The following is a 16,954-nucleotide window of genomic DNA, read 5'->3' on the forward strand; positions in this document are numbered from 1 at the left end:
TTTTGATCTGAGTATGGGAATGCTTACCTCAGCGATGATATGATCTCATATATATATTTTGCATTGAATGTTTTTACAGGTTCCAACCAGGCTCTCCACAAGATGATCCTCGAAATGATAAAGTACTTCACTCTTCTTAGATGATAAATGAAATCCTTATCTACTACAGAGTTCGCACTTTAGGGGGCAATCTGTTACACAAAATATTGTCACCATGACTTTCTGCAGTCAGTGTGAGTCTATCACCACTCATACTATCCTCCTTTGCAAGTCTCAAACCTCAGCTCTTCATGTCAAGCTTTAAAAATGAGACAAAGTCTTTGAAAATCTATAAAACTCTGGTTCCACACTTTCTCTTAGCATTACCTGCAGTCCCGCACCCCTTGGTCATGTTACCTACGGACCTGCCTGCTCTGTCTCTAAAGGAGTGGATGCGGACCCCTGTAAAAGTAAAAAAGGCGCAAGTTTATTATTAAAAACGCACTTTGGATTAATTCTGGACGCTTGTAGAAGGAATATTGAGGTGGCAAGTTCGCTCCCAGGTGGTTCATGCATCCCATAACTAAAGGAGCTAACCCCTTAATGAGAGGAGCTTATCCCTTTGAAGGAGGACTCTATCCCTTTGAAGGTGGACCTGGTAACTTCCCTCCTCTGCACTATAAATTGAGGCATGGGGCTGGTTTCTAGGGAGGTTGAAAGCTGAACATTTTTTAGGGTAAATGTTGTTGGAATTGAGACTTCCTAGTTAAGCTTGAGAGGAGAGATTACATACCTTTTGGCTTCTTTGGGAAGAGAGTGAAACTTGTCAAAGTAGAGGAGATTCTTGCTGGACCCTGGGAGGAGCTTGTACAGCATCAAGGCACCAAGGTTGTAAAGTTCTTCTTTGATTAAAGTTAATACAATCAGATTCATTTTTCTCAATAAATTGTCTTCTATGGTTTATTTCATGAATTCCTTGATCATCATGATAAATATGGTTTATTATATTGGCTATGCAGGTGCTATTTAATATGTGTGCTTGTTTGTGTTTGCAGATTCTTTAAAAGGGAGCTCATTTGGACAAACGAAGCGTGGCTTCCACAAACTAGCACTAGACCCGAGGTAGGCCTAAAACACCTAGTAACCTTTATTTATAAATCGCATATTTAGAGAAAGATAGAATTTGTTTGGTTTGCTTGTCGCTAGATATCATTAGATACTAGGGAGATCGGTCTTGTCCGCAAGAACGATTCATCCGCCCGACACAGCCTCATTGGGTGAAAACTGAAGAAGATTCCCCTTGCTGACTGGACTGCCATGTCGTCATTCTGTCCCATTCTGCAATTTTTTTAGCTGTTTAGGAAAACGAACAATAGGGCTTTCCTCCTTCATCTAGGCTCCATTTTCAATGAAATAAATTGCGTTGCAATTGTATTGACGAGACGGATGTAGCCATATAGTTTTTGAGCCAATTTGAGAACTTTGAATTTTGAGCTAAATATTGAGCCCCTGATCAGGTGGGGATACCCGCTTGATTGACCCGATGCGAGTATCCGACCTGATAAAAACGATTTTTTATGGCAACCTACCATGGTTCCATTAGAAGAAGTTATCGAATCAGTGGAGTTAAAGCACTATGGACTGCCTGGCAGCCTACACGACTAGCACTAAGTACTATTAGCCTTATTAGTCTCCATGCAATTAGGACTATTAGACTGCCTAAGGTAATAGCCTTAGTCCTGTAGTCTTAGCCTGGCAGCAGCCGGTAATAGCGGCACTTTCAACTTGGCAGTTTCCATTGAAATAATCAATATCTTTCAAAAGGATGCGTAAGCAGGCTTGACCAACGGGAAAGGAAGGAAAGCATAAAGAGTAAAAGTTTTCCAAGGTGGTACAACAATTTTCCTTGTAAATGGTAATTGTCTACTTGCGATCCATGAGTCGGATTTACATAAATCTCCTTATTCATCATCAACATATTGTTCAACATAATTTTCAAAAGATAAAGAGGCATTTTGCAAAACAATATATGAAAAAAGAGGAGCACGGGAAAGCATATATGCCACTTTTGTGCTAGTGCCCTTCTTGTACTTTATTACCAGATTAAAATACTAAAGGAACCCCATCCATCTAAAATTACGTGCTTGTTGAAGCTTGGTTTGTGACTGGACGTATTGCAAGGGCTAGTGATATGTGTGAATGATGGTCTCCTTTCCAATAAAATAGTGCTTCCACTTCTTCACACTTTGAACCAAGGCATACAACTCCTTTCCGTAGGTGGGAAAGTTCATGATAGCTTAGGAGAATGTCTTTGAATGGTAACATATAGGTTTCCTCTATTGCATCAACATGGATCCCATGGCGTACTCACTGGCATATATATCAATCTCAAAAGGTTGTTGGAGGTTAGGTAAGGCCAAAATTGATGTGGTATTGATCTTCTCTTTCAGTGTATCAAAGTCTTTATGTTGCTTTCCTCTCCACTGAAAGGTTTTCTTCATACTCGTTAACACATGCAAAGGGTATGCAATGACGGAGAAGTTGGCAATGAATCTTCTCCAATATTGTATTGCACCCAAAAAGTTACAAACCTCTATAACATTGGTGGGTTTAGGCCATTTCACAATCACATCAACTTTATAAGGATCTATTTTTAACTGTCCACGTCTAACAATGTGATCCAAGTAAACCAAAGAGGTCTTACCAAATTCACACTTAGACATTTTGACATACAACTTTTCTTTTTGCAAAACATCAAGCACATTTTTAACATGACTCGTATGATCTTCCTAATTTCTACTAAAAACAAGAATGTCAACAAGATACACAAGAACAAAATCATCAAGAAAAGGTCTGAAAATGTCATTCATCACCCTCATGAACATGGCCATAGCATTGCACAATATGAATGCCATCACCATCCATTCAAACAACCCTTGTTTTGTCTTGAATGCAATCTTCCATACATCTTGTTCTACAATCCTGACCTGATGATAGCCACTACGCAAGTCCTGTTTTGTGAAATAGACAACATTTCTCAACTGGTCTAATAAATCATCAATGTGAGGGAGAGGGTACTGATTCTTCACTATTATTTTGTTGAGTTCCCTGTAGTCCAAGCACATTCTCCATGTGCCATATTTTTTTGGTACCAAAACAATGGGTGAGCCACATGGAGAAAAACTTAGCCTTATGACCCCTTGGTTTAGAAATTCCTGCACTTGCTTCTTTATCTCCTCCATCTCAATAGCTGACAACATGTACATACCAATATTTGGTAAAGGAGCATCCTGCTACAAGTGAATTCCATGTTGGATCTCATGCTTTGGAGGCAACCCACTTGGTTCCTGAAAAATCTCATTATAGTTAGAAACAATTTCATATCATTCATGTTTATGAGTGGGATCACATCCTTGGAAAGCTTCAGATGTCTCCACATCTTTTTCCCTCACAACCATGAGCATGCACACTTGGCTAGAATTGATCAATCTCTTTATCTGACCTGCACTTACAATACTTGCATTGATCTTTGGCACGATAAGTTCTAACAAAGTATTCCACCTCGTCTTTTGTGAGATGATACTTGTTTTCATCGTGAAAGAAAACTACTTTCCTGCCAGACAAATATGGACTCCTTAATATAATGCCACAAATATCCAAAGTTACAACATCAAGTTCAACCTCATTTACTAGTTTGGATGCAATCACAAATCTAGCCCTGCACTGTTTGGTTACATGTAATTTGGCTTTGTCACATACCCAACCAATAGGGTAGGGTTTTGGATGAGGCTTGGTCTCCAACACTAATTTCTTAACCAAGGATTTTGAATTCAAGTGTCCTTGTCAGCCTAGATCAAACAAGGTTTCCACTTTAGTGTGTTTCAACACAACTCTAATGTGGAACAATTCAGTCCTCTTTTGTCCATTAATAAGAGACTCATTTGAAGAACTTGTACTTGCGTGCAATTTATAATTTTCATTAGCATGAAGAGAAAGGTTACCTTGTATGCCCACTGTTGTGATCTTTGTTTTGTCGCCGAAGTCAGATCGAAGGTCCTGCTACACGGTTACCACCATCTTTTGCTTGCCCTTTCCACCAAATCTCTTTGGCTTTAAATTTGGATGCAACTTCCAACAGTGTTCATAATCATGGCCTTCCTTCTTCCAATATGTGCAATATGGCTTTGCTCCTTCTTCTTTCTTGGTTGTAGTTGCCTTCTTGTCCTTTCCCTTGCCTTTTACTTTGAACTTTCCATTATGAGGTTTGAAAGATGATCTCTTGGGTTGATCCTCTGTCATTCTTTCCTCTTATTTCAAGGTGAATGACCTTCACACTAGTCGCATCAATAGTAGTAGGCTCAAATAACAACAAAGAATGTCTGACGTAACTATGTAAATCACCAGTAAACTTTATTACAGTTTTTTATGAATCAAGTGAAATTCCCAAATTTAAAGCTTTTTTTCTAAACTCTTTTGTGAAGCTTTGTACATTTTGAACCTTTCCTTGTCTCAAATATTACCATTCCATTAAATCATTTTTGTCGATAACCCAAAGGATAGAATTGATATTTTAGTGCAGAAACAAAATTGGACCAAGAAGAAAGGAGATTACCCAACTTTTTGCTACCTTTCTACAACTTGCTCTCCCATCGGACGAGAGCGGTGCCACCCAGCCGAAGAGATGCTAATTGGATATTGGCCTTAGCTTCCTCAATTTTTTGAATCCAGCAATAGACCTAAATCTGTATAATCCAATTGTTTCATTTCTCTGCATTACATTCTCCATTATATGTGGGAAAATCAAACTTTACATCTAGCCTAAAAAATGGCTTTTTAGATGCATTCCTATGATGCTTATTAGAATGATGAGAAGAGGAAGAAGAAGAACTGTCACTAGAATATGGAGAGGGAGGGATCTCTTCTCCTCCACCTCCATGGTTTACCGAGGCATGATAATATGGCTCTTTCTTCTCAGGATTTATTGTCTTCTCATATTCTGCAAACAATTTATCCACTTTCTTTTCCATGGTGAAGAAGATCTTGTGATAATTTCTCTCTTCCTTCATTCGAGCTTCCTCATCTGCCATTTTTTGTCTTCATGTTGCACACCCCAGTTATGGATCAAAGGATTTGAGTTTCCTTCACCTTTTTGGATCTTATTCCTAGTTAGCATTCACTCATGCAACTCACATCAAGAATACTTGCTTTGATACCAAACTCGATGTAACACCCTCCTCCCACATCTACCCAAGCAACCGTCCAGCCAGGGTAAACATGTGGTGAGACTCCACTATGATATGATTCAACCTCTTAAGTCACCTTAAGCAAGTGGAACCAATAGAAACACACCATACAAACATCCAACATCATCAACAGAACCCCCAGAGGACAAGTCGGCCAATTATACAGTCTGTTCCTGGGTCCCAATGTTGTTTTAGGTCTCTTGGGCCATAGTCTCTCTCATGTTATGGGAAAGGGAGCGACCAACAACCTAAAGTCGCTCTCACAGGCCTGCCTGCCCGCAATTGTGGACAAAAATTTTCAGTGTTATGCCAGCGCCTCTGGGATTTTAGCCACTTTTTCAAGCCCAGAGCCCAAGTCACTACCCAAAACTGAACTATCTCTTCATATCAGTAAACTAACATGGAAATGAAAGTACTAAAGAAAATACTTGTTCAAGACCTTGACTGGATCCCTACTAGCCATGATAGGCATTTCGTCAAACATATCATCGACATGTAACCTACATGTGTAAACAATAGAATTAAGTGTGGGGATATCATACTTATTTGAGAATCGCTATGAACCATTGTTCCATCATGCCATTTGCTTCATTATCATCTATTAGGTCATAGACACATTATCCATTCACATACAATTAAAAACATGTTGAAAGCCATACATAATTGTTGTCATAAAATGTGCATACAACCAGCATAATAGGAACAAAAATACAATAAACATATCACCCATCAAATCCATAAATACATATGTACCTTTACACATGAAAATCAAGGGAAATGATTTCTCATTAATGAATGCAATGAACCAATCGAAGATGGGACTACCACATTCCACCCGACTGTAGAATGGCTAAGTCAAATCTCTCTTCAGGCATTCACCCCCATGCCATATTCCAAGCATGAATGTGGGGTCTCATAGAAAACATCAATCAAAACTCATCCAGGGCTTCCAGAGGCCATCCACCTCAACCCATCAAACATTGGTTCCACCTCACGGTTAAACATCACCAAAACCATCACCAGATCGGTCTCCATCCTAGCCATCCAGTGCTCCAGAGCGTTTGTTCCAACCAAGGCTCCAGGACTAGTAACTCAACCCATAGCTGTCGTGGGGCTCCAGAGCATTTGTCCAACCAAGGCTCCAGGACTAGTAACTCAACCCACCAAGGGCTCAAGAGTGTTTGTCCAACCAAGGCTCCAAGGCTAGTAACTCAACCCAAGTTGTTACAAGGCTCTAGAGCGTTTGTCCAACCAAGGCTTCCAGGAACTAATAACTCAACTCAAGCTAAGGAAACATGAGAACCAACCAAAACAAAACAATGAAAATAAACCCACAATCACCATGGTTATCCAAGAAATGGCAAGGTTAGGCAATCCACTGTCAATCTAGGCAATCCTCCATGCCAATGACAAATCATGACCAAGAGTTCACATGCATATGCCATGCATGTCTAAACTAGTGAACAAATCATACATGCAACTTGGTACTTGCAAGAAAATTTGATGTAGTTGTTGGTGCTGATGCCTTCCTGTGTTATCCTACTCTTCCTCTACCTTCTTTCTCCAAGAATCCAATTATGCCACACCTTCCAAGAGTGCTCCAAGAAAACTCTAAGTATCCAAGAGTATGAGAGAGAGAGAGAGAACGAGAAAGCTCCAACACTGAACTGAAAAAAGGTTACCAACTGATCCTCATAATCCTTTTTATGAATGAGGCCTCTATTTTCTTCATTTTCCATTATTTTCCTTCATTTTCCTCCTCACATGCAACCTGTGACCTTTCACCTCCTTTTTCTCCTAATTTCCATTATTTTCATAAATAAATGTGCCAAAATGCTTGTTAATGCCTTAGCCATTGCCTTTGTCAATTTCCTTCGCAATAAACAACCAAATGAACACCCCCTATGATGTCTTGCCCAACATTCAGCTTGGAATAAGTGTCCCAATCATCCGTGGTTATTGTTTTTAACTTTATTACATGGAATTTTCACCAAGGCTTTCACAGAACCCTCCCCCTTGGGGGACACCGTCCCCGGTGTTCAATCACACCTATACCTCAGTAACCTGCTGAAAGAAGACATATTTCTTATGGATCTTTATAACACAACTCGATGCAATATTTACAATGAAAGATATGCTCAAGACATAACATCATGACATCATACCGCATAGTGGAGCTTTATAACACAGCTCATTATCGTTTTACAATAATCATCCTGCTGAGTGCCAATCCATATGACATCATAACATCATGATAACATAACCACATGATAGCATAATAACATAACACCCATACCGCATAGTGGAGCTTTATAACACAACGCGTTACAGTATTTACATCCATACACGGGTGTACATATAATAACATCATCAGAATTATATACACCAAACACATATGCCAAATCATATACCAAAACATATATCAAACATATACCAACATCATATATAGGCATATATCAAAAACATCATATAGCATATATCAACCATCATAAAGCATATATTGATCACCATAAAGCATATACTAAACCAACATAAAGCAAATACTAAATCACCATGAAGCATATACCAAGCCATCATAAGCAAATACTAAACCACCATAAATAAACTATCAAGCCACCATAAGTAATCACCAAACCACCATATCAAAGTTGCTTTGCCTCAACCAATAAACAAGGAAGGATACATGGCCCACATCTGATCTGCCATCTCCCATATAGCTTCATCGGCCCCAAACTGCTTCCATTGCACTTTAACTTGCTCTATTGTTCGATTCCAGAGCATGAGTACCTTTTTCTACAGTATACAATGAGGCTCTGGTTGGAATTCTCCATCTAGTTCCACCTGCAATACAGAACATTCAATCACATGATCAACATCTTTAACATACTTCTTAAGCAATGAGACATGGAAAACATCATGGACTTTCACTGTCGGAGGCAGTGCAAGTCTATAGGCTACTGGCCCAATCCTCTCAATGATACTGAAGGGTCCACAAAACCGTGGTGCCAGCTTGGCACATGATCCCTCTTCTTCGGTTTGCTGCGCAAGTACACATGTTCCCCAACCTGGAACACCTTGAACAATTTGTTCCTATCTGCATAACTCTTCTGTCGATCCTGTGTTGCCTTGAGATTCTTCTTGATCACCTGCATCTCATGTTCCATGTCTGCCAACATATCTAGTCCAATCAATACTCTGCTAACCGTATCACTCCAACTAATGGGAGTGTTACAACTCCATCCATATAAGTCCTCAAATGGACTCATCCTCAATGACTCTTGATAACTATTGTTGTATGAAAACTCAACCAAAGGGAGATACTCTTCCCATTTGCGTTGTTGATGCATTACATACATCCTCAACATGTCCTCTAAAATCTTGTTGACCCTCTCTGTCTGTCCATCCGTCTGCAGATGATACGTTGTGCTGAAGGCCAACTCTATGCCCAAACCTACCAATAACTCCTTCTAAAACTTGGAAGTGAATATCACATCCCTGTCTGACATAATCTTCTTCAAGACACAATGTAGTCTAACCACATCTCTGATAAATACTTGTGCCACATCACTAGCTGAGAATGTAGACTTCACTGGAATGAAGTGTGCAACTTTTGTTAACCTTTCCACAATGACCATGATTGAGTCATGTTTCTTCACTGTTTTCGAAAACACTATGATGAAATCCATGGAAATGACCTCCCATTTCCACATCGGGATAGTGATCGGTTGTAGCAGTCCACTTGGATGTTTGCACTCTACATTCACTCGCTGACAATCGAAACATCTAGACACAAACTCTGCTACATCCCTCTTTAGATTTAGCCAATAGTAATATCTATTCACCATTGTGAGTGTCTTCTGATACCCTGGGTGACCTGAATACGGTTTCGTATGAAACTCCCTCAATATCACTTTCTTGAGCTCACTGCTATCTGATACATATATCCTGTCTCAAAACCTAACCAATCCTTCTTCCATAAGACAATAATCCAAGTCCTGTGCACCTGCACCTGTACCTGTACCTGTACTTGTGCCTATACATGTACTGCCACATGTACTTGTACCACTACATGTACTTGTACATGCACCTGCACCTGTACCTGTACTATCACCCTTCTGCAACCTGTGCACAATCTCCATATATCTGACACCCTATTGTCCTGCCTGCAAGATCCTATCCTACAAATATGTCCCATAAGAGCTCATAGCTGCCAAATAATTCACCTGTACCCACCAGTTAAGAGCATCTGCCACTCGGTTCTCCTTGCCTTTGATGTATCTGATCTCAAAGTCGAACTCGTTGATCCTAGCCAACCATCTAGTCTGCTTGGAATTCAGATTCAGCTAGTCAAACAAATACCTCAACCCAATTTGATCACTCATAAGCACAAACTGCCTGCCAATAGGGTTTTGTCTCCACATATTCAATGCATGTATAATTTCCGCCAACTCAAGATCATGCGTGGGATAGTTCTGCTCATGCTCATTCAATTTCCATAACTCATAGCACACTACATGTCCATCATGCATAAGGACTCCACCAAGCCCTCTCTTGCAAGCATGTGTACATACTACAAACTCTTTGTTTGGATCTGCAATTTGTAGTATGGGTGCATGTGTCAGCAAGTGCTTAAGTTGCTTAAAGCCAGCAACACACTCCTCAATCCATTCAAACTTCTTAGCTTTCCTCTGCAATGATGTGATAGGATAAGAAATCTACGAGAAGTTCCTGATGAACCTCCTATAGTAGCCTGCCAGACCCATGAAACATCTCACCTCATCCACATTATTAGGAGCTACCCACTCCATGATGGTCCTTATCCTCTCTCGATCTACTGCAATGCCCTCCTTCGAGAAATCATGTCCCAAGTAGTGTACCTTCGTCTGAAAGAAACTACATTTGCTAAGATTAGCATACAACTAATGCTCTCTCAACAACCTCAACATTGCTGCTAAGTGCTTGGCATGCTCTTCCTCATTTTTTAGAATATACCAGTATATCATCAATGAACATAATAACAAGCTTATCCAAATATGGATGCAACACACTATTCATCAAACACATGAACTAGTTGTAGCATTAGTTAAGCCAAATGGAACCACAACAAAATCACAATGCCCAAACCTAGTCCTGAATGCAGTCTTGTATATGTCCTCCTCTTTGATGCGTACCTCATGGTATCCAGATATCAAGTCAATCTTCAAGAACACTGTTGCTCCCTTCAACTAATCGAACAAGTCATCAATCCTTGGCAAAGGGTATATGTTCTTGATAGTCACTTTGTTCAACTATCTGTAATCAATGCATAATTTGAGGGTACCATCTTTCTTCCTCACAAACATGACCAGTGCACCCCAAGGTGATCTCGTCATCCCCAAATCAACTTATATGGGGAAGAAGCAGTGAGGGTAATTTCAACCTCAAAGAAGACAAATATGTGGTCACTGGATACAATTTTTCCAACCCAGATAACACCTGGAAAGACCTATGGAAGCAACCTAAATGGATGAAAATCAAGCTGTTTATGTGGATGGTGCACCACAAAAAGATTTTGACTTGGGAGAATCTCAGAAAGAAAGGTTTTGTAGGACCTTCCAGATGCCAGTTATGTGGTATCCAGGAAGAGACAAGGGATCACCTTCTCAGCCTCTGCACTTTCACCTCTACCCTATGGAACTGGGCAACATATATCTTTAGACAAACTGATAGAGATGAAAACAGCATCTCCAAAACCTTAAGGGATTGGAGGAATAAGCTCTCAGAGAATGAGACTGTCAACTTAGCCTAGACCCTGATCCCAAGCTTCCTAATATGGAATTTCTGGAAAGAACGTAATAACAGAAATTTCAGGGACAAATCCAGTCCACCCCAAATCATTATAAATCAACTCCTCAGGAAGCTCAAAGATACTATTAATACGTTTCAAAAGCACCCTATTGAGAATCTGCCTTCTCATCAGGATGCCCGAATTCTTCATCTTTTGGGCCTATAGAAGATGGCCCCTCAGAGCTTAATCCAGATTCCATCTCGTGCTACCATGAGGCAGAACTTCTGGTGTCCCCCCCCCTGGGTACCTAAAACTAAATACAGATGGAGCCTCGAAAGGTAACCCAAGGGAAGCAGGGTATGGATGCCATCAGAGATGATAAGGGGAATTTAATAATCATCTTTCATAGCTACTTGGGGAATGCTACCAACAACATGGTGGAACTAATGGCCATAGAACAGGGATTAGAGATTCTGAGAAATCTCAACATGAAGAACTGCATAATAGAAGTTGATTCTAAATTAACAATCAATTCTATAAAAAGAATTGCTAATGGCTCAGACCCTGAGAAAGTCTTGCACCACTGGAGATTGATGCATGTTTATCGGCGCATTCGATCGCATCTGAGAATCCTGAGAACCCTTAGCTTTTCTCATGTGCGTAGAAATGCCAACAGAGTGGCGGACCGGCTAGCAAATGAAGGGGTGCTCTGTAAGAATGAATACAGTTTTTATAATTGGGAAACAATGAATGCGGGGAATTTGAGAGAAGAATGCTACAGTCTGGCTCGCGCGAACAATGAGTTTTTTCTCAAGTCAGGTAGGGAAGAGAATGGAGGACCGGGTTCATTTAGCGTCAGCGCCCGATCGCGTTGGTTGAAGGCTCTCTTTTGGATGGCAGGAGGAGAGGAACAAGCGGTTTCGTTCACAGAAGATCCAAAGGTAAAGCAGTTTTGTGGTTTATCGCGTGCATCCGAGACCTAAAGTGGTTTTTCAAGGTTTTCCTCCAATGCCATTCATCAATCAACAAGTGGCAGTCAGCGAAGAAAATACTTCCCATATCGCATGGGTTATCCTCGTGCTTCTTCACCGTGCGATATTCTCCTCAGCCATTGGATTCGTGGAGGGAAGATCAACGACTCTAGTACGTTGAGCTAGTTCAAGGAGTTTTCCTTCGTGCTTTTCGAGGTTTACGTGTGGACTCCTAGAGGGCGGTACTCTTAGTCGCATGAGTCTTAGCCCCTGGGCGGAACCGTTTTATTCTTTGTTTGGAGTCTTTTCTCCTTATGTGCTCAGAAGTTTGTTTGTCAGTGGGTCGTTGGTTGTAAAGGTTTGCAGCCCATTGTTTAGGGTAGGCGGACCCCAGTGTTGCCCGTTGACTTTGTCCAGGACTTGTAACATAGTTCTGTATTTTTTAGACCTTTGAATAAGAAATGAAAAACACTCTTGCTATAGCAAAAAAAAGAATAATTTGGAAAGCACAATTAACTCATGATCAATGTTCCTCAATTTACCCATATTTAAATAAGGAGAAAAAACAATATAAAAGAAATTTGTATAGCTATAAATGAAATTCCTAATCATTATACCTATACAACATCTGTTGCATAGGGGAACTTTATAGCCATAGGATCAAATCATTTTGTGTCTTATTTGTAGGAAATTCAAGAATTTGGTTCCCAAAAATTTGTGCAATAACGGAATTGGATGAACAAGTTATGTGGTTCATGGGTAACAAATTCATTCCATAATTTATGAATGAGTGGATTGTCCTGGAATCGAAAGAGGGGCATCAGATCATTGAGGTTGTTGGGGACTAGAGATTCATCTCTCACTACCTTCTCCATGTCACTCTCCTCCAATACTACAATTATTTCCCTTTGCAAATGCTTGACCATGTCTTCTACCTGACAGATCCTAATTAACTTCATGCATTCCATTTAATGCCTACAAAAATGTTGTTGAATATATCGAAGGACATTTTTCTAGTACATTAATGTAAACCAAGTGATTACAAGCCTAACAAAGTAAGAATGTCACATGTGTTTGACATATTCGCTTTTAGATGTTGTGTGTCCAAAGTCAATATCCTATGTATCTTGAACTTTGTGTCACCAACACGCCTTTAATATATTTAAATGTAATTAAAGGAACCATTGTTAGTTCGATGTGTTTTATGGTGTCCCATGGAAGTGAAGGTGAAGCTTTGGATTTGGTTGTGAAATATTTGGATAAGTTTTCTTCATGTCAAAAGGAAAAATCCTTCAATGCTTATATATAATTTTTAGCAAGGGAGAAAACCAAAAAATATATAATTTTTTAATATTATAAATATTTAAATTTTAATTATTAAAAATCTCTTTCATGATTCAAAATAATGGTTTTTGATATAAATATAATTATTATGTATTAATTTTTGAGAAGAGAGAAAACCAAAATATATATATATTTTAAATAGTTAAATTTTAATTATTAAAAAGATATTAAAAAATAGATTTACTAAACTAGAGAGATGATGTTAATGTTATTGTTTTTATATAATTTAATTATTTATTTTTTAAGAATCACATATATCTATTATTCATAATTATTTTGAGTATATAAATATAATTATTATTATGTATTAATATTTTGGAAATAGAGGGGAAAATATATATTTTTTAACATTCTTAATATTTAAATCTGAATTATTAAAACATAAAGAAAATCAAATTTACCAAATTATAATTAACAATAATATTGTTTTGTTGAATTAGTGTCTTGTGAATGAGGGGATTGCTGTAATATGAAGTATTATGTAAATAATAAGTTTTAGGATTCAAATTTTTAGAATAAGACCAACAAAAAAGGAATTAGTTAGCTAAATTAAATTATTGTTTATTAAAATCATTAAATACGTAACAAAATATAAAGTTTATATTTAAAGATCATTATATTTTATATAAAACACATAAATTAGAAATTTAAAAATGATTATATTTTATATAAAAATGAATTTAGCCTAAAATAAAAACAATAGCATTCATAATGATTTGGCTCTCACAACCCCATAATTTCAAAAGAGCAATTTTGTATAAAACATAACATTCATAATGATTTGGCTCTCACAACCCCATAATTTCAAAAGAGCAATTTTGTATAAAACATAAATTATGTATTTAAAAATAATTACAATTTATATGAAAAATGATTTATAAAACTAGCATTTACAATTAATGGGCTCTCACAAGCACATAATTCTAAGAGAGCGCCTGTCCTGAGCCTTATGTTTTGTGATCTCAATTGAGAATAATACATCGACTGTATTAAAATGAATTTAATACCCTAACTAACAACTGAGGATATGTGGAGAATCCTTATTAAAAAATAATGAAATCACCGGCTGTTGCTTTAGGTGAAGCCAGACGGGGGACGACTCTGGAGCCTCTTTATTAACCGAAGCGAAACAATAAAAGGGGATACCTACACCGACATTTGTTTTTGTTTCATTCAGTCCAGCCTCGAAGAATCTTCAGTCCTACGTACCTGCATGCACGCACAACAATCACAAAATTTAGGTTGCCCATTCATTTATACATGCCATTGGTACAAAAGAGCAATAGAAACCCAACTGAAACTGAATATTAGGAATATTATTGTTATTACCTGCCCAGCATCATAGTGGTGGCTTGTGGGTTGGTTCCAGGACCGTTTGTGAATGTTGAGGCATCCACAATCCTGAGCCCCTCAACTCCGTTGACCTGATATTTCTGGTTAACCACATAGCCAACTTCACATCCTCCATGAAAATGCCAGATTGTGTTCAACGTATCGCGGCAGATCTGCGCCACGGCTGCATCATCCGACATGTTTTTTGGTAACGGCTGCCCAGTGAAGTTGAAGTCATGAGTGGAATTAGCATTAAATCTATGCAGAGACGGTGAGTTGAGGAGTTTGTCTATGACCCTCACGCCCTGCATGCATCTCTGGAGGTCCAGAGGGTCAGAATAGTAGTTGTATCGAACAGACGGATTGTCTCGAGGATCCGTGCTACGTAGCCGAAGCTGTCCTCTGGATAAGGGAAATGCCAGCTTCTCAAAAATGACTTCTCTATAAACGTTGTTTTTGTTGAAGGATAGGGTGCCATTGACGAAGGTGCTCAAGGACTCGATGTAATTTTGAGAGGCTTTAAGGATACCCACTGCTTGTATGGTGTAGAATTGGTGAGATAGCCAGTTTACGGATGCACGCGGGTTGTCCTGAACCCTTTGGCCTACCATGGGCGCATCTAGAACTAGAGGAATATTGAATTCTTTTAGATGTTCGGATGGGCCAATTCCGCTCAAGAGGAGCAGCTGGGGGCTGCCTAAGGCTCCTGCAGTAAGGATTACCTCGCTGGAGCTTGACGTTTCATTGAGCAAAGCTTGATAAGACCGGCCATGGCGGTCCATGAATTCAACTCCACTGGCTCTCGGCTTCCGAGAGGAGCTATCCTTCGCTTCTGCATGATCCAATTCATTCTCAATCTATATTTATAGATGTGGATATAAAACTATTATTCCAATATCGATTATAAATAAATTGAAAATGACGTAAATATGTTAGGAAGGAACGTTGTGAAACGTCAGTTCCGCGTTGGATAAATATAAAACGGAAAACCAATTTCCTGTGTTTAAATGAGAAATATAAAACGTACAAACAATTTCCTGTGTTTAAATGAGAAATATAAAACGTAGAAACAATTTCCTGTGTTTAAATGAATTTATACCTTCTGCCGGAGAATTGAACAGAATCCTGCTGACGGTAGCATTGAGAAGGACCACGATATTGTCGGGATTGGCTGACCTGAGAAGATCTGCTGCTGTGTGTCTCTTTCCTTTGCTGTCAAAGGTGGAGGCGCTGATCTTGGTTCCATCCAAATGATCCAACGTATATCCATTGTATGGAAGAACCCCTGCTTCCAGGAGGCCATCTCTGATAGCCAACGACCAAGGCGACAGTTGATACGGTTTGAAGGCATTCTGCTTCTCCACCCATTCATACGACTCCTCTACAAGTCCCTCGTCCCATCCCACATTACGAACATATTCGGAGCCCGCCCTACTGTAGAAGCCCGCATTGATAGCAGTTCCGCCGCCCAGAACTCTCGCTCTCACATTACTCACTCCGTCCTCTGAAATAAACGTCTGCGCTATGGAAGTGTAATTGTCGGTCTCATCCAATGGCTTCCCAAAAGCATCGGCGTTCTCAATCTCGGGAACTCCATAAGGAGATCCTCCCCTCTCCACTACCAAAACTGAATACTTGGTAGACAGCGTTGCGGCCAACGGGCAGCCGGCCGTTCCTCCTCCAACTACAATGTAATCATATTTCCTTGCAGCTGCTTTCTCCGCATCTATAGTCATAAACGCAAACGGAAAACCTGCAAAGCCCAACAAAACAAAACAAACAAGAAACCATTAATTCTATCATATCATAACATCAACTATATAAAGACACGTAATCCAATATCATCCCATGTTCATACCCGAGGGTGTTGTCGCTGCCTGAGAAGAGGATAAGCTGCTCAACATCATTAGCATGACGAGCAGAAGCAAAAGCCATGCGCGAATATTTACAACCCTTATCATCGTCATTTTTCTTACCAGGGATTCAACTCGTTCACCCTTTCTGGAGATGTGGTTGGATTTCGGTGTGTTTCTGAAGCTATTTATAAGCGCTTGCTTTTGGATTGTCCATGCATATATCTAGAAAATAATTATCACACGCTAACGGCTGAGCCGAAGTATTGATCTAGAGATGAATCAAATCCAGCACATAGAAATCAATCCACACAGTCCATGAAATCAAAACGGTAACTATTAGTGCACGTGTGGATATATGTCTCTGACATTTACCCAATCTTGCCATTTTCATTTCAATCGTTCCATTTTTCGCAACTATATACTTTGGAACAAAAAAAAAAAAGTAGTCTACGGAACAGTAAT

The 16,954-nt window shown here is 39.3% G+C and overlaps 1 protein-coding gene across 1 annotated transcript; it reads right to left on the bottom strand.

The window, feature by feature from the left end:
- Positions 1-14,270: 14,270 nt before the first annotated feature.
- LOC149153762 ((R)-mandelonitrile lyase-like) lies at positions 14,271-16,680 on the bottom strand. The gene is made up of 4 exons (XM_089440153.1): positions 16,495-16,680; positions 15,736-16,389; positions 14,634-15,468; positions 14,271-14,513 (listed from the first exon to the last, which is right to left on the bottom strand). Exons 1-4 carry the CDS (start codon positions 16,601-16,603, stop codon positions 14,474-14,476), a joined length of 1,638 nt encoding a protein of 545 aa, XP_089296279.1. The 5' UTR covers positions 16,604-16,680; the 3' UTR covers positions 14,271-14,473.
- Between the last annotated feature and the right edge of the window lie 274 nt (positions 16,681-16,954).

The sequence above is a fragment of the Pinus tabuliformis genome, chromosome 9 (assembly GCF_031772625.1).
Source record: "Pinus tabuliformis cultivar Carrire ecotype Pingquan chromosome 9, CPIR1, whole genome shotgun sequence".
NCBI classification, from domain to species: Eukaryota; Viridiplantae; Streptophyta; class Pinopsida; order Pinales; family Pinaceae; genus Pinus; species Pinus tabuliformis.